The sequence below is a fragment of the Apium graveolens genome, unplaced genomic scaffold, assembly GCF_009905375.1.
Source record: "Apium graveolens cultivar Ventura unplaced genomic scaffold, ASM990537v1 ctg4346, whole genome shotgun sequence".
Lineage (NCBI taxonomy): Eukaryota > Viridiplantae > Streptophyta > Magnoliopsida > Apiales > Apiaceae > Apium > Apium graveolens.
In genome coordinates this window covers 52,131-79,259 of record NW_027418499.1, presented here as the reverse complement: position 1 = coordinate 79,259, position 27,129 = coordinate 52,131, and the positions used below count along the sequence as shown (strand labels likewise).

General features: G+C 38.1%; 3 protein-coding genes and 1 pseudogene across 3 annotated transcripts; 1 reads left to right on the top strand and 3 right to left on the bottom strand.

Annotated features, from left to right (window-relative positions):
- Nucleotides 1–10,432: 10,432 nt before the first annotated feature.
- LOC141701755 (receptor-like protein EIX2) lies at nucleotides 10,433–14,223 on the bottom strand. Its single transcript, XM_074505399.1, has one exon. The coding sequence runs from the start codon at nucleotides 14,085–14,087 to the stop codon at nucleotides 10,530–10,532; it is 3,558 nt and encodes a 1,185-aa protein (XP_074361500.1). The 5' UTR covers nucleotides 14,088–14,223; the 3' UTR covers nucleotides 10,433–10,529.
- A 1,142-nt stretch (nucleotides 14,224–15,365) lies between these two features.
- Nucleotides 15,366–16,017, top strand: LOC141701758 (17.8 kDa class I heat shock protein-like; annotated as a pseudogene).
- A 321-nt stretch (nucleotides 16,018–16,338) lies between these two features.
- Nucleotides 16,339–19,551, bottom strand: LOC141701757 (receptor-like protein EIX2). Its single transcript, XM_074505401.1, has one exon. It carries the CDS (start codon nucleotides 19,549–19,551, stop codon nucleotides 16,339–16,341), a length of 3,213 nt encoding a protein of 1,070 aa, XP_074361502.1.
- A 5,329-nt stretch (nucleotides 19,552–24,880) lies between these two features.
- On the bottom strand, nucleotides 24,881–26,346 carry LOC141701756 (uncharacterized). Its single transcript, XM_074505400.1, has 3 exons — nucleotides 26,082–26,346; nucleotides 25,123–25,664; nucleotides 24,881–25,054 (listed from the first exon to the last, which is right to left on the bottom strand). The coding sequence occupies exons 1-3, from the start codon at nucleotides 26,344–26,346 to the stop codon at nucleotides 24,881–24,883; spliced, it is 981 nt and encodes a 326-aa protein (XP_074361501.1).
- Between the last annotated feature and the right edge of the window lie 783 nt (nucleotides 26,347–27,129).

Genomic DNA, 27,129 nt, shown 5'->3' with positions numbered 1-27,129 from the left:
TCGACTTGTGAGTGTGCGTATATAATTGTAAGATTGAACTAGTATTTGATCTCTAAATAACTTATAAAATTATAAATATACCTTAAGCTTGGTCGATTAAAAAAATATATGCGAACTATTAGTGGACATCTCGACTCAGCTCGAGTTCGGCTAGGCTCGGTTGTTCGTGAGCAAACTCGTATTACACTTGGCTCTACTCGTTTATAAATGAGCCGATCGTGAACATTTTTTTCGGCTCAATTTTTAAACTCGACTCGGCTCGTTTAAAAAAATTATGCTTGCTTGGCTCGGAACTTGGCTCAATTCTGTTTGTTTGCAGCCCCAGCCACGACGTTCTACGAGAGAACGAAGATCATCAGGAATCAAAAGTTCAAGATAACTGCATCGGATCATTGTGCTTATGTGTTAAGGATTCATAACGGTAACTTCATTATCTTGTTGCTATATGTTGACGATATGTAAATGGTGAGCCAAGATGCTAACATGATCCGCAAGCTGAGAGAGGATTTGTCCAAGTTCTTTGACATGAAATACTTGGGTCTAGCAAGACAAATCCTAGGGATGAAGATTGTTCGTGACAGGACATCTCGGAAGTTGCGGTTGTCATAACAAGGTTATATTGAACGGGTCCTGAAAAAGTTCAATATAGATGATTCTAAACTTGTTAGCATACCGTTGGAAGGACATTTCAAGCTGGATTAAAAAATATGTCCGTCAATAGACAAGGAGAAGGAGGATATGGAAGAAGTTCCCTACTCTTCAGCAGTGGGGAGTTTTATATATGCATTGGTTTGTACAAGGCCAGTTATTGCTCATGTTGTTGGAGTTATTAGTAGATATTTATCAAATCCTGGAAGAAAGCACCGGTAAGCAGTATGCCAGTCGGCGAAAACATTAAGAGATAATGGCGCTTCCAACATTTAGATGCCGGAAGACCTTGACGTGAGTAGACCTTATAAGATCCGCCGCGTAACCTGTACAAACACAGCAAATTTACTCGCAGTTCCGAAAACAGGAAAGTGGAAACTCCAGAAGAGAGAGTACGGAGAACCCGAAGGGACACAGGACTAAAGTAAAGTGTAACCTTATAGAATAGACCATAAATCTTTTAGCAAATTCTAGAGCACTCACGTTAGAGATGAGGGACTTTTCTTTTGATATGGTCACCTTACATCCCTCCATAACCTCAAGATATGACTTCGCGACTACTGGATCCGCGATGACAATGTAATCGCCCAGTAGAGCATAATCAAAGAACTTCACCCCAGGGCGTACCCTCCATGCTGCATACCACACCCGCATATGATGCGTGAGTGTGAACACAGGCCATGAACTGTAAAACCCTAGAGGTTGCCCCTTTGTTTTCCTATAGGTTCTTTTTTTTTTAATCGGGGTCCCCCCATGAAAGAGTGAGGCCAAAACGAACAGGCTAGAAAGAAAGAAAGAAGCCTGTTCAAAGTAGGAATAGGGGTAGTTCTCCTGTTGACTCAGTATTATATATATCTAATAGGAATTTCCGTTTCCCTAAATTGGATTTATCAATTCACATTGATAGGGGTGCAACATCTTAATGTTGAGAATAGTCAAGTGGATTCTCAGATATCTTAAGGGAACTTCTGGGTTATACTTGAAGTACGGAAATGGTGAATCGGTCTTGGAAGGATTGACAGATGCTGACATGGCAGGACATCCAGATGAGATGAAGTCCACATCAGGGATGTTTTTCACTTTTGTGGGGGGGGCTGTAGCATGGCAGTCCAAGTTGTAAAAGTGTGTTGCATTGTCAACAACTGAATCAGAGTATATTGCTGCTTGTGTAGTAGGAGAGGAGCTGGTTTTGTTAAAGAGGTTTCTCCAAGAACTGGGTCTGAAATAAGATGATAACTTTGAGTTATACTGTGATAGTTAGAGTGATATTGACTTGAGAAAGAATGCTACTTGTCATAGTCGTACTAAGCATATTAATATACGTTACTATGGGTTACGTGAACAGGTCGAAGATGAGGTGATACAGATAGAGAAGATACACATGGATAAGAATTCGTCGGATATGATGACCAAGGTAGTTCTGCGAGAAAAGTTGGAGATGTGCAAATGGGGCGCATGAATGGAATGCAAGTGAAGTGTTCTGACTTCGGAAAGAGAATATATTGTTAGTTGTGGGTCCCCCCACTAAACTTTCCAAACACACCACTTCATCTTATCCCACTTTCCTCCCACCTTCCCTCTTACTTATCTATTTTTACTTAACCCATTAATTACCCAAGCATACTATTGGCTCTTCCTATAAATACGTTCCTCCCCCCACTTCACAAAATGTACCTTACTCTCTTCTCTCCCTCACTTCTTAAGTGTATAGCTGCTAGATAGTCCGTCTAGTAGGAAACTTACCTTGCGGTAGTTTCAGAAAGGTCAGAATAGGGGGCCTCGTGCTTTTCTCTTCTTTCTTTTCGGTAAGTTAGTGTGAGTAATTGGTCGGGCTGTAACCTTCAGGGTCTACAGCGGTAGGAGTTCGTCTAGGGGTTGCGGCTGCAACAAGGGGGTTCTCCAGGTTATCCGGTCTAGTACCGAAGGGACTGTTCTGTCCAGGTTATCCAGTCCAGTGGGTTATCCGGTCCAGTACCGAAGGAATAGGGAATCGTTGTATTATTATTCAGTTGTACATCATGTTTTACTTCATAAACTTAACATAGAATATTGTAACCATTATTATCATTACAGTGGAAACATTCAGAGTTGGTCCCGTGATTTTTAACTCTTTATCTTAAGAGGGTTTTCCACGTATAAATTTTGGTGTTCATCTGTCATTATTATTGATATGTTCATATTTTGGACGGAGTTTTTTGAAAGGTCAAGTTCTTGAAGACCGTAGAGTAGTCTGATTGACTTAGTTTTCCATTCTATAAGTCGGTTTTCACTGAGTCGCAATCCTAACACAGATGAACATCTGGTAAAATCAGGAAGACTTTCAGAAAACTCATTGTTATTTAGATATAGTATTTGCAAAGATATAAATCCTGTAAAATCAGGTAAAGAGCCTCGAAGATGGTTAGTGGACAAATCCAAAAATTCTATAGCTGAGTGGTGCTAGAAAACTATGTAATCCAGTTAGCTTATTGGAGCTTGCTTGCAACACTCTTAGGGATGAAATTAGTGAAATGTCAGGCAGTGAACCGCTGAGATTGTTGGAACTGAAATCTGCAACTTGCAAGCTAGATAACTAAACTAAATAATTTGGGAAGCACTCCATTAAGTTGATCTGAAGAGATATTCAGACAAGTTAGAGCAGTCAAAAGACCAAAAGACTCTGAAGGTTGACCATTTAAGAGGTTATGGCCAAGATTCAGATAACTGAAGTCCTGTTACTAAAAGACTCTGGAATTCTACCTTTTAACATATTGTCGTAAAGGCAAAGCTCTACAAGACTGCCACTCAAGTGGGAAAGAAAATTAAAAACGGCTGAACTGATGTAATTTTGTGGAAGATAAAGATTAGAAAGAGAGGAAGAAATATTATTTGGAGTAGAAGATGGAACCAAGAGGTTACATTTCTCTAGACGCATAACTAACATGGAAGGGATCCTCTGAAATAAGCTTGCCCAAATACTGGAAGAATTAAATTTAATACCACTCAAATCAAGGTGTGTCAAAGAAGAGAGATTAAACAGCCACTCGGATATCCCGACAGACAAAAGATGATCATAATACTCATCATAAAAGTTAAAAATATCCCAGCTGAGATTCAGATACTTTAACTTAGAGAGGTTTCCGAGCACATGTGGAATGACTACTTCAAAGTGACAGCTGGAAAGATCAAGGTATCTTAAGCTGGTGAGGGAACCGATAAATTTTGGAATAGGACCATACACACAATTAGAACTGAGATTCAGATATTTCAAGTTGGAGAGTTTTCCAAGCTCATGTGGAATGAATCCTACAAATCCATATCCAGAAAGATCAAGGTATCTTAAGCTGTTGAGTGAGCCGATAAAATTTGGAATAGCAAAATAACGATTGTCATTAATATCTAACCTTTCAAGGGTGTTGGAAAGATCAAGGTCTCTCAATTGGCTGAGTGAGCCAATAGACTTTGAGATAGGATCCAAAAAATTGAAACAGAGATTCACATACTGCAAGTTGGTAAGGTTTCCAATGCAATCAATATCTGATCCAGTTATATAATGTCCATGTGAAATATCAAGGTGAACTAAGGTTGTGAGAGAACAAATAATTTGAGGAAAGTCAAGTTGGTTGCTGCTGAAGTCCAAGTATTTAAGATATGGTAAATAAAGCAACGAATTACTAATTTTAAATTTTTGTTGGAAGAAGAGAAGAAAGAAGAAGGTGAGTTAGATGACATGTGAGATCATCGCAGGCAACACTAAAAACTTTATGAATTAAAGCAAGAGATAACTATTCAATAATGGTGAGAGAATGTGTGCAACTCTGCAAATAATAATAACACTGCATACAACACATTGAGGACCACAGTATACACCCCCGTGTCCTTTTATCCAGCAACTAAGCTACCAACCTAACAACTTGAGAAAATACCATTACACCCTAACATTGCTAAATGACAAGAATGACTAGTCTATCCACATAACGCAGTATGAATTCTTATTTTGCGACATATAAATAAAAATAAACAACTACAAATAACACCAGCTTCATTACTCCCCCTCAAGAGGAGAGGAGGTGCCAACCGAGGATCCAATCTTGCGAAGGAGAAGGTTATGTTGCTTGACCGTGAGAGGCTTCATAAGTATGTCTGCCAACTGGAAATGTGAAGGCACGTGACTGGTGATGACCTTTCCCTCCACAATTTGATCACATATATAGTGGCAATCTATCTCGATGTGTTTAGTATGATCGTGGAGTACCGGGTTAGCTGTAATTGAGAGTGCTGCATGGTTGTCGCTCTTAATGATGGTTGGAGGCAGATTTTACAGCCCCGAGCAGAGAGGACAGCCAAGTAACCTCGCAACACATGAGTGCCATTGCACGGTATTCTGCTTCGGCAGTTGACCTTCCCACAACAGACTGCTTCTTAGTCTTCCACAAAATCGGTGAGGCTCCCAACAAAACACAATAGCCTGAGGTGGATTTTCTGGTTGTGGGACATCTAGCCCAGTCACTGTCGCAGTATCTAGTGAGTTGGGCTGTTGAAGACAATGCCAGGAGTATTCCTTGTGCAGGGTTTACGAGGAGGTACCTTAGAATACGCTTAGTTGCTTGCATATGGATGTTTATTGGCCTTTGCATATATTGTGCAAGTGTATGCACTGGGAAGGCCAAATCTGGTCTGGTGATCGTCAAATATATCAGCTTCCCAAGCAAACGCTGATAAGGCTGAGCATCACTCAAAAGCTCCCCCTTGTCTGATGTGAGTTGTACATGTGAGTTCATGGGCAATTTTAGCGGAGTAGTTCCCAGCATTCCAAACTCTTTGATCAAGTCCATAGTGTACTTTCTTTGTGAGATAAAAAACCTGCATTATTTCTTTCGATTTCAGGCCCAAGGAAGTAATTTACGGGTCCCAAATCTTTCATATGGAAGTAAGTTGACAGCTCTGTTTTGAGCTCTGCTATCGCCTGTTTACAGTTTCCAGCCACAAGTATATCATCCACATAAATCAGCACTAATGTGATGACTTCCCCTTCAACTTTGGAGTATAAACTGTAGTCCGCTTTCAAGTGATTGAACCTAGAGGATACCAAGGTAATGGATAATTTAAAGTGCCATTGCCTTGATGTTTGACGCCATCCGTATAGTGTGTTCTTCAACCTGCATACCAGCTGTTTATTTTTTGTTTCTGTCATTGCTTGACCCTGCACAATTCTGCTTCCTTGCCCCACATACCCTTGTGGCATTTTCATGTAGACTGTCTCCTCCAAATTGTCATTGAGAAAGGCGTTCGATACATCTAGCTGATCAACATGCCACTCCTTCATGGCTGCCACTGCTAGTAAGGCTCTCACGGTAGTCATTTTTGTGACCGGTGCGAACGTATCCACAAAATTGATGCCATATATTTGTTTGTACCCAAGTATTACCAGTCTAGCTTTGTATTTATGGATCGACCCATCTGCATTAAACTTTGTTTTGTAAATCCATTTACATTCGATTGCCCTTCTATCAGTGGGAAGAGTGGTAACTTCCCAAGTTTGGTTGGTTTCCAAGGCCTCTAGTTTGAGGTTCATGACATCTACCCAATGTGGGAACTTCACTGCCTAGCTAAACAATGTTGGATCTGCTTGTGGTGCTATAGTGGCCAAGAAGCTGTTGAAATTTGAGCTAATGGGTTGTGTCATTACAGCCGCAGCGCTAATAGCCACATTCGTGGAAGGAATGGCAAAGTCCTTAAACCAAGTTGGCTGTTTGGAAGTCCTTGTTGATCTCCTCGGTTCTTGTTGAACAGTCTCACCATCAGGTGGAACGTTTTGGGACCTGTGCCACCTCCACATCATCTTTTTCTTCTTCATCGGATACATATCCATCCTCATCTATTACTTCCAGTTCGTTATCATAAACTTGATTTATTGGTGCAGGCATAGATGTAGGCAGGGGTTGCATATATGCCTTGCTTGTGTGTTCATTTAGAGGGAAAATTTCTTCATTGAAGGTCACCTGTCTGGAGATGAAATATCTGCTTTGTTCATAGATTCAACAGTCTATACCCTTTGGTTATCCCTTAGTATCCAATGAACACACATGGAATTCCTCTCGCAGCGAACTTGTCACCACCATGTGTTGCATTGTAAGCCATAGCCAAGCACCCAAACGTCTTCAACTCATCATAATTCACTGACTCATTCTTCAGTTTCTCATAGGGCACTTCAAACTTTATAGCAGAACTGGGCAGCTTTTTTATGATATGCACCGCTGTCAACACGCATTCTCCCCAATGGTTCAAAGATAGTCCAGATTGAAAACGAAGTGCTCTCGCAACTTCTAGGACATGTCTGTATTTTCTTTCCGCACGTGCATTTTGTTGCGGCGTGTACGGGCAAGTCGTTTGATGCACCACCCCTTTCTTCATGAAGTATTTTGCACAACCTTTATCCGTGAACTCCAACGCATTATCTAACCTTATAACCTTTAACTTTCTCCCAAACTGAGTCATGACATATTCTTCAAACCTAATCAAGGTGCTCAGATAATCAGATTTTCTCTCAACTAAATAGACCCAAGTCATCCTAGAGTGATCATCAACTAGGGTGAGAAAGAACCTGTATTTCCCCCTAGTGGGCACCTTATACGACCCCCGAATATCCGTATGTATCAAATCAAAGCCTTTTTGTGCATGTGAATTACTAACAGGAAATGCAAGTCTAGTCATTTTAGCCATGGGGCAAGTGACGCATACATGTTGTTTATGCTGGTGTCGGCAGTGTTTTACTCGATCTATGTGCTGCAGTTTGGAGATTGGTGTGTGCCCCAGTCTTTGGTGCCAGATTGTATACTCATTGGTGGTTTCAACTTGTTTTCCTTTATTATCCATTAGACTTGTTGAACTCTGCCCTGTCATTGCCGACTTACTTGTGCCTTCTCTTTCATTCTGCAAATAGTACAATCCCTTTCTTATTTTTCCTGTTCCAACCATGTTTCTGCTCACAGACTCCACAATAATACACTTTTGTGGATGAAAAATCACCTCACATTTACTGTCTTTAGCCAATTTGTGGATTGAGAGTAGATTATGATTGAACTGTGGTACGTGAAGCACATTCTTGAGTTTCATTCCATTGGGAAGTGTTACATCACCTACATGTGTTATGAAAGCCGTATCTCCTATGGGTAATGTTATAGTGAAGGTAGAGGGTGCCAATTTCACATTCACCCGATTTTTTAACGAGGATGTCATGTGATCAGACGCCCTGGAATTGATAATCCACTCCAACGACCCAGTTTCCTTGATGCAGCTCGTGTTTACCATCCCCGAGAAGTTGTAATCCAGCTCTTCATCCGTTTCCAATTCTTGCACTTTTGACGCTTCTCCCTTGGGAATGAGTTTTAGTAGTTGTTCTAGCTGTTGTGCAGTCATTGTTACATCTTGTTCATTGTTGAAGTTGCCTTGTGCATTATTGGCTACTCTTGATCCATCGCTTCTTTTATTTCCTGTCCATTTTTTCACCACCTGCCTTTGCCCTGGTTTATGTTTGTAGTGTTATGGTGGGTATCCAGTGGTTTCCCAACATTTATCACTGGCATGCCCCCTTCTGCCACAGGTTGTGCAAGCTGTGACCTTATGCACTCCTCATTTGCTGAACATTGCCAACACATCTGAATCATTTATCGAATTTTGCATCAGGATTTCCTTTTGCGATTCCTCTTGTTGCACAGCTGAACACGCCACTTCCACATACGGCAATATATGTCGTCAAGCCCATTCAAGAACTGGAACAATCTTGACTCTTCCTTCATCGTTTGTATGGTACCCAGCAAGGCCTTCACTTCTGAACTTTCAATTGTAACACTGGGCAATGTGTTCATAGATTCAATTTCATCCCACAGTCCGCTCAAACAAGTGAAGTACTCATTGATTTTCATACCACTTTGCTTGAGATTAAACAAGTCTCCGTTCAACTTATATTTTCTTGACCCATTAAACAAAGAAAAATGTTTTTCGAGTTGTTTCCAAATATCACAGGCAGTGTTGATAAATAACACAGATGATTTTATATTGTCTGAGATGTTATTATGAATCCAAGATATTACCATATTGTTGCACGTGTCCCATTGGATCGCTTCAACTGCATCTGTTGCACTCCTCAATACTGTTCCATCCACAAACCCTAACTTCTTTTTTGCTGATAGTTGTATCTCAAACGACATCTTCCACGTCCTGTAGTCCCCAGCCCCTTGTAGCTTTGAAACACTTATCGGGGATGGATTATCAGATGGGTGCAGGAATAGAGGGTTTTGTAGGTCTATATATGAAAGTTTACTAGTAGCCATGTATAAATCTAGAATATAATTGGTGTACGACAATGACAAGACTTTAAACACCTATCTAGATCTTGATAACACAAACACACACTTTTGACACAACTTTTGATTTCTCACCACACAAGACTAATTTGAAAACTAAGTTATCTATGCTTGCTCTGATACCATATAAACTTTATGAATTAAAGCAAGAGATAACTATTCAATAACGGTGAGAAAATGTGTGCAACTCTACAAATAACAATAACAGTGCGTACAACACATTGAGGACCACAGTATACACCCCTGTGTCCTTTTATCCGGCTACTAAGCTACCAACCTAACAACTTGAGAAAATATCATTACACCCTTACATTGCTGAATGACAAGAGTGACTAGTCTATCCACATAACGCAGTATGACTTCTTATTTTGCGATATATAAATAAAAATATACCACTACAATTAACACCAGCTTCATTAAACACCTTTACATTTGCAGCAATCTTCTTCTTCCTTGTTCCATGAACCGAGATGATTAGGTTTGTCGGAGACACGACCATGTTGTTTAAATACCAACAAAGCTCTTCTCTCACTCTCAATGCTCCTTGTCATGTTGCCGTGTTTTAATAAGGATTGTGATACAACAAGCTGTGATGTATTCATGCATAGCAGAAAAATATAAAGCAATACATGCAGTGGATGAATTGCAGTCATTGTTTAATATGGTAATATTTTAAGAGATATCAAGTGGGAAAATGAAAGCAAATTAATTACAACAATTGTACATAAACATCCTTTGGTTTGTCAAGTAGTTTCATATGCATGCTTTGCGTATCTCCAGCGTTCAGATCATCAGCTAGAAGATGACTTGGGAGTCAATTTAAAATCATGAATAGCATTTCATTTTCTCTGCCGTGCTTCAACGTTTACCTCTTTGTGGGGAGTAAGCTGACTTTAGTAAAAGTTTATTTTGACAATTAGTGCTCCACAAGAAAGAAAAAAAAAAGACAATTAGTGAAATTTTAGGAAATATAGTGAGTCAATCAATTTTTTATGAGTAAAAAACTAACTAAACTTTTAAAACAAGGTAAAAACAAGAAGTTAATAGTCATGGTATTCAAGGAATACAAGACGTGCACTTCTTAAACCTGAAAGTTCATGCTTCGGTCAATCTCAAATTTATAGTTGTGGTATCGAATTAGGATAAAAAAGAAGTTAATAGAATTGGCTTATCTTCATTTCTATCCTAATTTTTTTTTAAATGAGAAAAAAAAAAATGGAGACCAAAATAAAAAAAATCTTTACAAATTCACAATTTTTTTCTTTGTTTCACCAAAATTATTGAGGAACAAACCGAAAAAAGCAAAGTTATATAACCAAATTTTACTCTTGACGGTGATATCAAAATTCAGTATATGCTTATTTGACTTCAAGTTCTGCACTAAGTTATGACGGTAATTAAAAAGTTAGGCTAAACATAAATTTAATATGTTATTCGATGCATACTTTTATCATTATATTTTTATTTTGGTTGTCAAGATCCCAAGGCTTAAAGAAAACATTAACACGAAGCAAAAGCACAGATGATACAACAGCTTTAACCAGTAAGATACAATCGTTGTTTCAATCTGGCAATGCGCACTGCCATAGCAACATAAAATCGCTCTTTCAAGTTGTACAAGAACAGGAAATATGCATGTCTCCAGCGACGGTTTAACACTAAAGTTCCAATAAACCCCCAGAAGGAAGTGCTAAAACCAAGTGTTGCACTTATGTACAGCCACCATTCATATATACTGTCGTCTCCATCAACTTGGTACTTTCCGGATGAGGAATGGGTGTCATCATCTGGTTCATCTCCAGGACAAGTCTTTGTGAGTGGTTTGCCACAAAGTCCACTGTTCCCCTCATATGTCCAAATATCGAAACCTTGGAGTTGAGTACCAGATGGAATTCTCCCCGAAAAATTGTTGTTTGAGACATCTAAGTATGCAAGAAAATTTAATCCAGACATGCTTTGTGGGATTTCACCTGAAAATTTATTTGTGGACAAGTCTAAGCATTCTAACACTTTTAAATGCCCGATCTCCGCTGGAACTTTTCCATCAAACCTATTTCTTGACAAATTCAATCCTTTAAGGTCTAAGAGTCGGGTGATGCCCAAGGGAATTTCCCCAGTCAGTTCATTTGTTGAAAGATCGATCATCTTCAAATATGCAAAATTTCTTCCGTACTCAAACTCCTGACCTTTCCATCTTGCCAATACATCATCAAAATAACTATACCGACTTGGAGGAGCTGATAAATCATTTGAAGAGTAGGTATGCTCAGCAACTTCAGTTCCTTTTTTAATCATGGAAGTAATATTTTCAAAGCACTGAGGAACACTTCCAGAAATTTTATTCATGGATAGGTCTAGGAAATGAAGATTTGATAGATGACATATTGCAGATGGCATGCTTCCATTAAATCTATTAGATTTCAGTATTAGAGCATACAACTGTGGCAGGTCTTCACCAATCCATGCTGGTACCACTCCTGATAGATTATTTAACCCAAAATCTACAAAACCAATGCTTGTGCAGTTTCTAAGAGACCCTGGCAGTTCACCGTTAAACTTATTGTTTCGCAAAATCAGTGTCTGGAGAGAAACTAGAAGCCCTACTGACATTGGGATTCTACCGGAAAAATTGTTGTGTCCCAAGTTAAGAAACACTAGGCCTCGAAAGTACGTCCAATTGTCAGGAAGGGCACCATAGAGTTGGTTATGTGATATATCAAGAAAGGTTAAAGGTAAGTGTTCAACAACAAATAAAGAAATGAGTGTTCCTGAAAACTTGTTTTGAGATAGATTCAATTTTGAACATTTTGCAGGAATTGATGGTAGAGATCCAATAAAATTATTTGAACTTAAATCTATCTCTTGAATGTGAGCATAATTCCAAGAAAACTTGCCCCTAATTTTGTTGGAAGAGAGATTTAACAACATCAAATTGGTTGAGAAGTTCCCAAACCAGATAGGGATGGTATCTGAAATCTGGCTGTTAGATATATCAAGATGACCAATCTTTCCTTGATTCCGAATCCAGTTAGGAAATTTTGGCCCCAACTTGCATGAAGCCAAAGAAAGTCTCCAAAGTTGGAAAGGAGGAAGCCAGTCAGAACTGAATTCAAATGTCAGAGAATTATGTGATGTGCTCAAATACATTAAGCTGGAAAGACTGGACAAGTGTGCTTCAGAGATCGTACTTCGGATGAAATTTTTTGAAAGGTCCAGCGTTATAAGACTGGAAAGGCTCCCGGTTGACTGAGCTCCCCATTCTGTAAGTCGATTCTCATCGAGTCGCAATTCTTGCAAAGATGAACATCCAGTAAAGTCAGGAAGACTCCCAGAAAACTCATTATTGTATAGAAGTAGAACAACCAAGGATGATAATCCTGTAAAATTAGGAAGAAACCCACAAAGCTCATTATTATCAAGATACAATGATTTCAAAGATGAAAATCCTGTAAAATCTGGTAAAGATCCTCTAAGATGGTTGTTGGACAAATCCAAGAACTGAAGAGCTGATTGGTGTTCAAAAACTTTTGGTAGATATCCATTCAACTGATTGTACCTGACTTCCAAGTATCTGAGGGATGGGAGTATCGTAATATCAGGAAGTGAACCAGTAAGTTGATTTTCATGTACCCACAATTCTCTCAAAACAGGAAAAGATCCAGATAAAAGATCGCCAAGGTTCCCGGTGAAATTGTTGGAACTACAGTCTACCACTTGCAATCTGGACAAATTACCTATGGATTTTGGGAGTATGCCATTAAGTTGATTCTGAGAGAGCTCAAGATGAGTAAGAGCAATCATATGACCAAAAGACAGTGGAATTGGGCCATCCAAACTGTTGTTTCCAAGTATCAGATAAGAAAGAGCAGTCATATTACCAAAAAACTGTGGAATTGCGCCATTCAAGAGATTGTTACCAAGATTCAGAAGAAAAAGAGCAGTCATATTACTAAAAGACTGTGAAATTGGGCCACTCAAGAGATTGTTGTCAAGATTAAGATGAGTAAGAGCAGTCATGTGACCAACAGACTGCGGAATTCTACCTTCTAAGACGTTATGACCAAGGTCAAGGTCTACCAGACTGCCACTCAAGGGAGAAATCCAATTAAAGAAGGATGAATTGATGTGATTTGCAAAAAGATGAAGGGCAGAAATAGAGGACGAAAAATTGGCTAGATGAGAAGATGGGGCCGAGAGATTACAGTAATTTAGATGCAAAACTGATATGGAAGGTAGCCTTTGTATAAAGCTTACCAAAATATTGGGGGCAGTAAGGTTTACGCCACTTAAATCAAGGTGTGCCAAAGATGATTTATTGAACAACCACCCAAAGTTCCCACTAGCAAGGTGTGTCAGAAAAGTATAACCCAGGTCAAGATGCTGCAACTCGGATAGGTTTCCAAGCTCAGGTGGAATAACTCCTGAAAAGTAATTGTTGGAAAGGTCGAGGTATCTTAATCTCTTGAGTGACCCAATGCACTTTGGGATTGGACCATAAAAAGAATTATAGCTGAGATTTAAATACTGCAAGTTGGATAAGTTCCCAATCTGGTAGGGAATTGATCCCTCTATCCAAGTATCTGAAAAATCAAGATGAACTAATTTTGTGAGAGAACCAATGAATTCAGGAATGGCTGCAAGGACATTGTTACTGAGGTCCAGATAGTTAAGATATGGTAAATCAAGCAACCAACGACTGATACTCACCCTGGTTTCATTCGAATAAATTCGATATGGAGCTACAGGACTATATATATCACTGCCTAAATAAATGGGAAGTGGTGATATAAGAGATGAAAGTTGAAGGTGAGTTACATGGCCAGTGAGATAATCACAGCCAACACCTTTCCATTTGCAGCAATCTTCTTCTTGTTCCTTGTTCCATGAATCGAGAAGATGAGTTTCATTTACCAGGCTTTGTTTAAACAGCAGCAGAGCTTCTCTCTCCTTCTCCATGCACCCCATCAAGTTGGCATTTTTAGATACGGATTCTGATCCGATTGAGGATGCTTTCATGCATAGCAGGTAGAGTACAACAACTACTACATGCAGAGGATGAATTGCAGTTTTCATCACTGGATTGTTAACTAACATCAAGACGGGAAACGAAAGAAAATTAATCACGTAATAACCCTTTGGTTAGTCAAGTGTTTATATACTTGCATTCCATATTTGATAGTTAGGTCCAGCAATCTATATGAAAGCAGAACAGTGAAACGAACCCTAACCACATTGTGTTCAGTCTTGATTGCATTCATTATATCATTGACATAATCAACTCTCATATTGAGTCCACATACTTAACATCAAAAAACAAGAAACAGCCCTGTCTTCCAAGCAAAAATACATACGCGTTGCAATTTCGGACCCGACCTGATTAGTCTAACACGCCAAGCCAATAGCCATTTCTTCAATGTTATCATAGAGTATAAAGACTTGATTGACTCGTGACTGGAACACTGATGCTTTACTTGTCCAGTGGGACTCTTCAAGTCAATATGACAGTAACTGCCAAGATTCTTTGCCTCTGCAGGCGGTATGATGCTAACTGTTGGTATAATAATATTTTCAAAAATTGTGATTAACAAATTTAGTTTTGGTAAAATATACTATTGTTCAAGTTCTGGGCTCGATTTTGTCTCAACACATGGTCAGTTATCACAGTTCATGAAAGCTTAAATATTTGGAAACTTGTTAATTAATTATACTAGTTTATAACTTATTCAATGATTGAAAATAACTCCTACATATATGCGGTAAGCTAGGATAGTCTTTCAGCTACAACGTTTAGGGAAACATATGATGATCTGGTTGCCCTCTTTGGATAAGGATTCTGATCGAAGCGACTAATAAGTTTTTGTGCATAACATGAAAATTACAACTTACAAAAGCAGAGGATGAATTGCATGCGTCATTTTGGTAATTTTGACCGAAATGTAGAGGCCAAGTGAAAGCATAAATACCAACAAAAACTGCACATGAATACTCTTTAGTTTGTCAAGTCTGTGAAATGCTTCAATTGTCAACATGAAGCGGAGAGGAAGTTGTTACTTCTTACTAGCTTGCTTTTATTAAACTGATTTGCCAACTTCATCCTTAGAGAGCAATATATATTTTTTCACCTTCTTCAAGGAAGAGAGCAACATTATGTTTACAAGCATAGTGGTGTTACCAGTTGTCTTGGGACAAATTCTTCTTACAAGAATGTCAGAGATCTTAAATTAGATATAAAAGAAATTTACCTACAACATACTGATTAATTATTTCCCAACAACACATCATATTGTAATAATTTTATACCCACTTTGATATCTATAGCATTATCCTTATTCTTAAGGTTTTTAGAAAACTCCTTCCTTATTCTTGAGACAAGTTTGTGTTATTAATCCTGATGCTAAACTATCAGCCTTGTTGAAGTTCCTTATATGGCTATAAGTACCTCCCTACCCAATCTCCTCAAAGGCAGTATCAAAGACCAAAAGCATAAGTAAGCAATCGATTTTTTTCAGTCTTATAAATCAGATTATTCTTAGTCAATGTCGATCATTCCTAGCTTTTTTGGTAGCCGAAGAAGCAACATTTTTGACCCATTCTCTCTCGATGTCTGGGATCCAATCCAAGACTTCCCCTGTACTCACTTCCTCTGATTTTGGGAAAGAGATAGCAGCATTTGCAAACACGTGCATTGATTGGAAGGAGACTCCGGAGGCTCACATGTTTAAAGCCGATCTTCCAGGCCTCGAGAAAGAAGAGGTGAAGATAAAAGGTAGAAGAAGGGAAGGTTCTTCAGATAATCAGGGAGCGGAACAAAGAAAAGGAGGAGAAAAATGACAGGTGGCATCACATGGAAAGAAGCTCAGGAGATTGAGGCTGCCAGAGGATGCAAAGGTGGATGAGGTGAAAGCTGGAATGGAGAATGGAGTTCTAACTGTTACTGTCACCAAGATGGAGGTCAAGTCCATTGATATTTCTGGTTAGACTAAATTGAATTGCATGTAATTGTGTAATTTCTGTATTAGTATGGATCCGTGAACAATAAATCTCTGTTTTGATTCTGGTGTGCGTGTGTGTGTGCCTTTGTTACAGTGCATTCTTCATTCATAATGTTCATATTGCATTTAGGCGATTCTTCATTGCCTTCTCTACTTCTATTTATATTGCAGTAAAGTAATCATCAAAATAGCATAACATGTAAGTTCCAAGTCTAACGCAACTTCAAGATGAAGCAAGAGTATCGAAGAAATTCATCATTCAAATGTGACTAACCTTCATTGAAAAAAGATTTACATAATTCAGCCCCAAATTTATGCAGAGCATGATCAACCAAGTAGACCGGCTGAGATTTTCAAACCTTTCCCTGAAATCTGGCAATGCGCCAGGCTATTGCAACATAAGTTTGCTCTTTTAAATGGTCCAAAAAGAGGAAATATGCATGTCTCCAACGACGACAAAGGACTAAAGTTCCAATGATACCCCAAAAAGTAATACTGAAACCAAGCACTACACTTATATAAAGCCACCTTTCATATTCACTGTCGTCTATATCAACTGCATACTCGATGGATGAAGGACGGATGTAATCAGCTGGTTCATCTTCAGAACAAATATTTGTGAGTGGCTTACCACAGAGTCCACTGTTCCCCTGATATGTGGAATTGCTAAATCCTTGCAGTTGAGTACCAGATGGAATTCTTCCCAGAAAGTTGTTGTTTGAGAGATTTAAAAATGCAAGAAAATTTAATCCAGACATGCTTGAAGGAATTTCTCCTGAAAATATGTTTGTTGACAAATCTAAGCTCTCTAACACTTTCAATTTTCCAATCTCCTGTGGAACATTTCCGTAAAACATATTTCCTGACAAGTTTAATCCCTTGAGTTCACTAAGTCTGGTTAGCCCTATAGGAATTTCTCCAGTCAATTGATTAATTGACAAATCAATTACCTTGAGATATGCAAAATTTCTTCCAAACACTAACTCCTGCCCTTTCCATCTTGCCAATGCATTATCGAAATAACTATAGCTTGGTCCAAGCGATGTTGATGGTGCTATTGATGAGAAGTAGCTATGTTCTGCGACTTCAGTATCTTTTTGGATGATGGAAGTAAGATTATCAAAGCATGGAGGAATAGTTCCAGAAATTCTGTTCATGGACAGGTCTAGGAAATGAAGATTCGATAGGTGACATATTTCGTCAGAAATGCTTCCAGAAAATCTATTGAATTTTAGGATTAGAGCATACAAATATGGCAGGTCTTCCCCAATCCATGACGGAACCATTCCTGATAGCTTATTCAACCCAAAATCCATAAAACCCAGGCTGCTGCAATTGCTTAGAGATTCAGGCAGCTCACCATAGAGTTTATTGTTTCGTAAAATCAGAGTCTCGATCTTAGATAGACGCCCTATTGACCTTGGAATTCTACCAGAAAATCTGTTTGATCCTAGATTAAGATATACTAGAAGTTGAAAGTGCATCCAATTTTCAGGAAGTGCTCCAGACAACTGGTTATGTGAGATATCAAGAAACCTTAAAGATAAGTCATCAACAGCAGATAAAGAAAAGAGTGTTCCTGAAAACTTATTTTGAGATAGATTTATTTGCAAACATTCTGCAGAAATTTGTGGTAGTGGTCCATCAAAATAATTTGAACTCAAATCTATCTCTTGAACGTGAACTCTTTTGGAATGAAACTTGCCCGTAATTTTGTTGGAAGAGAGATTTAAATGATACAGTGTTCTTGAGAAGCTCCAGAACCATATAGGGAGAGTACCTAATATTTGGCTGTTGGAGAGATCAAGGTGATCGATATGTCGTTGATTTCGAATCCAATTTGGGAATTTTGGCCCCAACTTGCATGATGCCAGACAAAGTTCCCGAAGCTGGAAAGAAGGAAGCCAGTCAGAACTGAACTCAAATGTCAGAAAATTAAATGATGTGCGCAGGTACTCTAACCTGGAAAGATTGGACAAATGTGCTTCAGAGATGGTACTGCGGATGGAATTCTTTGAAAGGTCCAGTTCCTCAAGGCTAGAGACTAGTCCGGTGGACTGAGCTTCCCATTTGGTAAGTTGATTCCCATTGACGAACAATACTCGCAAAGATGAACATTTAGTAAAATCAGGAAGACTCCCAGAAAACTCATTACTATAGAGATATAAAAATCTCAATGATGAAAATCCTGTAAAATCTGGTAAAGAGCCTCTAAGATGGTTATTTGACAAGTCCAAGAATTGTAGAGCTGAATGGTGTTCAAAGACTGTTGGTAGATGTCCATTTAACTGATTATAGCTGACTTTTAGGATTCTGAGAGATGATAGTATTGTGAAATCAGGTAGCGAACCAGTAAATTGGTTGTCGTGTATCAACAATTCTTGCAAAAGAGGAAAATGTGTGGCTATAAGATTTTCAAGGTTCCCAGTGAAAAAGTTATAACTGAAATCCACAACTTTCAAATTAGACAAATTACGGATTGATTTTGGAAGATCTCCATTAAATTGATTTGCATAGAGATCCAGATGGGTAAGAGCATTCATATGACGAAAAGACTCTGGAATTCTACCTTCTAACACGTTATAGCGCAGATTAAGTTTTATCAGACTTCCATTCAATTGGGAAAGCCAATCAAAAATTGATGAAGTGATGTAATTTCCACCAAGATGAAGGGCAGAGATAGAGGAAGAAAAATTGCTAAAGGTTGATTGAGCTGAGAGATTGCAGCCATTTAGACGCAGAACTGATATAGAAGGAATCCGCTGGATAAAGCTTGGCCAAATAGTGGACTGATTAATGCTGATGAAACTCAAATCAAGGTGTCTCAAAGAAGATAGATTGAACAACCACTCAAAGTTCCCTCCCCCTGTTAGAAAAGAATTATACGCAAGATCAAAATGTTCCAACTTGGATAGGTTCTCAAGCTCATGTGGAATAACACCTGTAAAGTTATTAGAGGAAATATCAAGGTATCTTAAGCTGTTGAGTGAGCCAATAAACTTTGGGATAGAACCGCTAAAATCACAGTAGCTGAGATTTAAGTACTGCAAGTTAGAGAGGTTCCCAATCTGATAGGGAATGTATCTCCCTATGTAAGAATCTGAAAGATCAAGGTGAACTAACTTTGTGAGAGTGAGATTAAAATCGTTAATCATCAGTCCTCCAAGAAAATTGCTACTGAGGTCCAAGTATGTTAAATATGGTAAATCAAGCAACAAATGACTGATTCTACTACCGATACTAATACCGGCAGTTGAATTTTTCGAAGATATTGTTATAAGAGAAGAAAAATAAAGGTGAGTTACATGACCGGTGAAATAATCGCAGCCAACAGCTTTCCATTTGCAGCAATCTTCTTCCTTGTTCCATGAATTAACAAGACCGAGTTTATCTGCTACACCCACGTCTCGTTTAAAAGCAAGCAAAGCTTTTCTCTCCGTCTGCATCACCATCTTGCCAACTTTTGGTAAGGATTCTGACTCGACGGGCCATGTTTTCATGCATAGCAGAAAAAGTACGACAACAAATACATGCAGAGGTTGAGTTGCATTCACCATCATGTTCATTTTGATCAAAATCAAAAGAAGAATAAAAGAAAATTAATATCAAGAAATGCTCATAAAACCCTTTGGTTGTCAACTAATTATATGTCTGCAACTGCAATGCACATTTACATGTTTCTGTTTAAAGTCCATAGATCTGTACATACCCTTGATTGCCCTCTACTTGTTGTCCATTGTTCAAAGACTTCGTAGACACAGTTGAAGTAACCAAAGTCATATTTTCACAAGTGCATTTAACAACCAAACTAAACAAGAAACCATACGATGTTTGTCCTGCATTACTTCAGAAGTTCAGAGAAACCATACAGTTATTGTTGGTACATTATTTGAAAGAGATGTTGGGCCCAGAATATAAATACAAACGAACCACTATATTTGACCATTGATTTTTGTCTTACAAAATCCAGAAAATGTATCAATCATCTAGACTCTTATCAAAAGACAAACTCACAGAGTAACATTAAACATCACAAAATTTTGATTAAAGTACTCCTAAATCATTTATAATAAACAGTGAAAAATATCCTAAATATGTACTTAGAGCAGAGTAGTTATATGAGCACATATACATCATGTATTTTAATAATAAATAATTAATATACATATTCATAAAGTACTCCTAAATAATTAATATGTTTTGAAGGTGATATTACTTAAAATCCAAAAACCTGTAAACAAAATACTAATATATTTCTAACAATAATTTAACAGTCTAAAATCTCCAAAATAATATTAAATCTCCAAAATCTTTAAACCAATATATAAATGTAGAAATTTCTAATTAAATAATTAAGTCTAGATAATGATAAAATCCGAAATCCTAAACAATAAATGAGGTAGCTCTCCATCACACAGTTCCAGATCCCCTAAGCACCAGCCAGAAAAATAATACGGCGTGAGCCAAACGCCCGGTACGGATTTGTTGGAATACAATTTATAAAACAGAAAATTAGAAATGAATATTTCACAGATTATAATAACACAGTAATTTTAAAACCAGGCATGGAGGGATTAGGATATTTCATAGTGAGATCAGAACAGATACAATACACACATCATAGGGTACCTAACGTGTGCAACAGAATGGATAACGTGTACGGCATATACAACGTCACCATAAATCAAATCACAAATTAAACTCTGGGTGCAACCACGTATTCTGAACAAATATCAAATACGCAAAAGCTCCTCCCAAGAGCTAACAGAAGGATACGCCTTAAATATCGCAGCTAAAATACTAATAAAATCGAGACACGATCCTCTAAATTCCCAGGCCCCGATCTAGATAACAGAATTAATTATATTAATTGGTATGTATTCATTTAATTTATTCAGCCACCACGAGCAATCCTCACTATTAAATATTTATAAGTTTTATTTTTGCAACTAATATTTCTATCTGAGGCTCTAGTATAATATAAGCAACCAAATTAAGAAAATGACTGTTATGCATCACATGACCATAAACTTCACTTTGACCAATAAACAATTGCTTTGAGATTTATATAATAACAAATTATTATATAATAAAATATAGGAGCTAGTTTTAGATGTCCATCATGGCTTCAATATGACCTTGACATTAGGTGAAATACAGAGACCATATGCATGCACATAATATATATATATATATATATATATATTAATCTATTTAGTCTTATAGAGCATGAGAGTAGAACCACTAAAAAATTGAACCTAACTAATCACGTAGAGCAACTAAAGATATTATTTATTTTATTAACTTAAAGTCAAAAACGTGAATTTGATTAAAGTCTAAAAAATTGAATTAAAACAAAATTACGTTGGAATTAAGAGACATGGTCATGAACAAGGAAAACAGAGCAATAATCACATGTAGTGGGATTACTAGAGCTAGTACACTAGTAATTGATATTTTAATTATAAACACAAACCATGAATTTAGTGATACATAACTTAAATCCAGTGATGGATTATACTTAACCACATACGTAAATAAAATATATTAAGAACTAACATATAAAAATACCAAACTAATTTAAATTAATAAATCGTAAACATAATTTTAAAAGTAAATAACACACTCTTTCAAAAAAAAAAGTAAATAACACACAATACGACATAACATAAGACTTATATGTAATTGTTGACTTCATGTGGGTTACTAACACAATTAGCATACCATCATGCAGTTAAATATTATAATTTTTTATTTCATAGAAGAATCATGTATATAAATATTATATAACAAAAGGGAGCAACAATTAACAAAGTATGGCTAAATTTTGAATGTAAAACTCAAAAGATGAAATCAATGTATTTGACACAAATAACACATGCAATATATATAATATATGTTAATTTTTAACCTAACATACCAATGCATACAAATAAGTAGTTAAAGAATACCTTCTTGATTTTTAAACTGAAAAGATGATCTCTAATGTCATCTTCTCTCTATTATGCTTTCTCTCTTCGCGGCTCTAATAACAATCCCACGAATATGGTTTTAACATTAGGGTTGATATAATATTTATATGCACGACTTGGTCATAACAAACCGATTTCTATTCTAATTAGAAATTTAAATTTATATCCAACTCTCTTTTAAAATAGATTTTATTATTTTTATTATTATTATTATTATTATTACTTCTTTATCTAAAATATATAAAATTCACGTATATTGCATATATACCCCCTTAAAACGGATTCCGTCCCCGAAATCAAATGAAACTATATACTCGTACCTGAATCGAACAAATGCGGATATTTCTCACGAATAGATTATTCTAATCCCCAAGTAGCCTCTCTCTCCGAATGATTTTTCCACAAAACTTTCACAAACGGAATGGTGTTCTTCCTCAAAACTCGCTCCTCTCGAGTTAAGATAGTCTCAGCTTCTTCATCACAAGAAAGATCATTTCTAATCTTATGCAATGGATATTGAACTATGTATAATGGATGATATTTATAGCCCCTCAAAACAGACACATGAAACACATTATTCACATGAGATAGTTGTGGCGGCAACGCAACTCTATAAGATACTTCCCCAACTTTCTCCATAACATCAAAAGGTCCAACATATCTCGGACTAAGCTTTCCCTTCATAGCAAAACGCTTCACACCCTTACAAGGAGACACCTTCAAAAACACATGATCACCTGGCTCAAATCCACCAAACTTCTGGTGTTGATCCGCATAACTCTTTTGACGTGATCGGGCTTCCTTCAAACATTCTTTAACTTTCTCTACCTTCTAATTAGTGATTCTAACTAGCTCTGGTCCTTCAATGATTCTCTCACTAATGTCATCCTAACAAGATGGTGCCCTAAACCTTCTACCATACAAAGCCTCAAATGGTGGCATACCAATACTCGCGTGCCAACTGTTATTATACGTAAACTCTACCAAATACAAATATTTATCCCAATCACATGTCCACTCCAAAGCGCATGCCCTCAACATATCCTCCAACGTCTAGATAGTCCTTTCTGACTGCCCATCGGTCTATGGATGATAAGTTATACTAAAATTAAGTCTCGTAACCCAAGCTTGCTGGAACCCCTTCCAAAAATGCGATGTAAACCTCGTATCCCTTTCAAAAACTATCGATACAGGCACACCATGAAGTCTAACAATATCTCGCTGAAAAATCTCTGCCAACTCATAAACAGGAGTAGTCTCTCTAATAGGTAAAAAGTAGCGGACTTAGTAAGTCTATCAACCACCACCCATATGACATCATTCTTCTTGAAAGTTCTCGGCAAATGAGTCATAAAATTCATAGTAATGTTTTCCCACTTCCAAACTGGGATATCTAGTTGTTGTAACAACCCACTAGGCCTCTGATGGTCTATCTTCACTTATTGACATGTAAGACATTTTCCCACAAATTCTGCTATGTCTCCCTTCATTCCACTCCACCAAAAGTATTTCTTCAAATCTTTATACATCTTAGTGGAACCTGGATGAATAGAGAATGAAGAACTATGAGCCTCCTTCAAAATTTCTTCACGAATCGTCGGGTCTGCAGGCACGCACAATTTTCCACCCTACCATATCACACATTCCTCATCAACACGAAAATGTGTTTGCTTTCCACCTGCCACCTCGGATCTAATAGATCCAAACCTTTATCATTCTTCTGAGCTTTCTTAACCCTTGAAATAAGATTCGGTTCCACTTTCAAACTTGCAATGCTACCTTCCTACCCTCTAACATACAACTCAACACCCAATCACTCCAAATCTGAAATAAGGTGCGGCTGAGTAATGAGAGATGCAACATTCCCAAAGTTTTTCCTACTAAGAGCGTCCGCTACTACATTCGTCTTCCCTGGATGGTACTGAATATTTGCATCATAATCCTTAAGAAGTTCAAGCCACCTCTACTGCCTCATGTTAAGCTCCTTTTGAGTGAAGATGTATTTGAGACTCTTGTGATCAGTAAAGATGTCACAAGTATCTCCATACAAATAATGTCTGCAGATCTTCAAAGAAAAAACCACAGCTGCTAATTCCAAGTCATGGGTAGGATAGTTTACCTCATAAGGTTTAAGTTTCCTTGAGGCGTAAGAAATCACTTTCCCATGATGCATAAGAACACACCCCAATCCTCTCTTGGAAGCATCGCTATAAACCTGAAAACCTCCACTTCCTGATGGCAACACGAGTATTGGAGCTAACATCAACCTTTTATTCAACTCTTGAAAGCTCTTCTCACGATCATCATTCCACTCAAATTTAATTCCCTTCCTTATTAGCTGAGTCAATGGCAAAGCTATGGAAGAGAAACCTTCCACAAAACGCCTCTAGTAACCTGCCAAACCCAAGAAACTCCTCACCTCCGTCATATTGCTAGGTCTGGGCCAATTAGTAATAGCCTCGACTTTCGCAGGATCCAACTCAATGCCCCTACCAGACACAATATGCCCCAAGAATGCCACTTCCTCCAACCAGAATTCACACTTGGAAAATTTCGCAAACAACTTCTTCTCCCTCAAAATTTCAAGTACAGTACATAGATGATCCTCATGCTACTCTATGCTCCTAGAGTATATCAAGATATCATCGATGAAGACCACCACAAATTTATCCAGATAATCATGAAAGACCCGATTCATCTAATCCATAAATACCGCTAGTGCATTCGTCAACCCAACGGGCATCACGAGAAACTCATAATGACCATAACGAGTGCGAAATGCAGTCTTCGAAATATCCTCTTCTCTTACTCGTAACTGATGGTAACCAGATCTTAAATATATCTTCGAAAAGTACTTCGCCCCTTGTAACTGATCAAAAAAGTCATCAATGCGTGGCAAAGGATACATGTTTCTGACAATCACCTAATTCAACTCCATGTAGTCAATGCACAACCTCATGGAACCATCCTTCTTCTTCACAAACAGCACAGGAGCGCCCCACAGAGACACACTTGGCTTGATAAATCCTCTATCCAGCAACTCTTGTAACTGCTCCTTCAATTCTTGCAACTCAAGTGGTGTCATTCGATATGGCGCCTTAGAAATAGGCTCGACATCTGGAACAAGTTCAATAGTAAACTCCACCTCTCTATGTGGTGGCAAACCTGGTAGCTCATCGGGGACACATCTTCATTCTCCATGACAACTGGATAATCCTCGATGCGAGGTTCATCATTCGATGTATCCTTCACGAAAGCAAGGTAGCCATCACAACCCTTAGACAACAATTTACTCGCCTTTAGAGCAGAAATTAATTTAACCTTCCCTTTCGGCTGAGACCCTTGGTATACAAATTCTGGTTTATCTGCATCCCCAAAGATCGCCATTTTTCCTTGACAATCAATTGTGGCACGATGTTCACTCAACCAATCCATGCCCAAGATAATTTCAAAGTCATGCATCTCCATTGGAAGCAAGTTAACCTTATAATTTCTATCTCCCACAACTATCAGACACTCTCGATATGCATCAGATATAATAACATAATTCCCCATCGGGGTAGCAATAGACATATGAGGATATAATAATGAAGGTACAATGCAAAGATGATAAACAAATGATAAAGACACAACAGAATGAGTCGAACCAGTATCAAATAACACATAAGCATCACGTCTACCAACAATAAGTGTTCCTGAAATGGTAACTGAATTAGTTGTTGCCTAATTTATAGTCAATGCAAACACTCTAGCTTTAGAATTCTGCTGACTGCCATTACCACCGCCAGCTCCTCATCCATCAGTCTTGCGCAACACTGTACAATCCTTTGCTCTATGGGACATGCTACCACATAAGAAAAAAGCCTCAGTCTGTCTGTAATAAGCTCTACCTGGATGATGTCCACCACATGTAGCACAAGGAGCCACTGGAATCATATTGGGGTTTCCCCCATACACTGAGTAACGGCTCTGCCCCTGCTGACGATTCTGCCACTGCCTAGGCTGCTTATGTCGCTGAAACTGCTGATTTTGATTCTGACCAACATACTAATTTCGGCTGTGGAATGACTGACCACCCCTATTCTAATTCTGTCTGTGCCACTGTCCCTGCTGACCATTCTGACCTCCATACCACTGTCTACCCTGTGCAAAACCCTGATCATCCCTAGTCCTCTTACTACCACTGTTAGAGCTGGAAGTCCTAAAATTTATGCGCTCCTTCTCAACATCCTTTGTTGCATCAGCCACCTCTGCCACGTTATCAAATTTAAAAGAAATTATGGAGCCACTCAGATAAGACTTCAACCCCCATTTAAATTTATCAGTCTGTTGTGCAGCAGTCCCTGCAACTGTCCCGGCAAATCCAGCCAGCCTTATAAATTTTGCCATATAATCAGTAATGCTCTCATCATGGTGTTGTATGATAGAATGAAACTCCCTCAAATAAGCCTCTCTATCAGCATTAGAGAAGTATTTATCATAGAATACCTCCTTGAATCCCTGCCATTCTAAAGCATCTGCATACTGCTCCCCTTTAGTAGCTTTCACTCCTCGCCACCACCTCTACATTCCATGTTCGAACACGATGATGATGATGATGATGATGATGATGATGTAGGTGAACCCCCTTCTCCTCCATCACCGATACTATAAAGCTTTAGAGAGGTGAGTGAGCTTACATTTGTGCTCACAGATTCCAGTATCATGCTGCTCTCCATATCCCTGATTTCCAACTTCTTCAAGCATGGAAAACTACAATTTGGGATCTTTCTCAGCATTGAGAATTCTTCGATTTTCAAACTCTCAAGTTTGGGGAATACCCTCTGGCCATTAGCCCCTCTACCCATAACTGTCTTCACCCATTCTTCTAGCTTTGACATTTTCGACAAAGAGACTTCTGTCAATGATGGATACAGTGCTATTTTAACTGCCTTCGGGACACCACTGTCTACACCTCCACATAAACTGTTCCCCATAACCCTCACATTTTCCATCCCATCTATACACATTTTCCTCAGTTTAGGAAGATGACCCAGTGCTGGAAATACTTCACACATGTTGCAATTTCTCATGGTGATTTCAACCAAATTGGTCATCATTTTGATCCATGATGCAAACTTCTTCCCCATAAAGTTGTTTATCCTCAATTCTTTTAAATTTGTATGAGCTTCC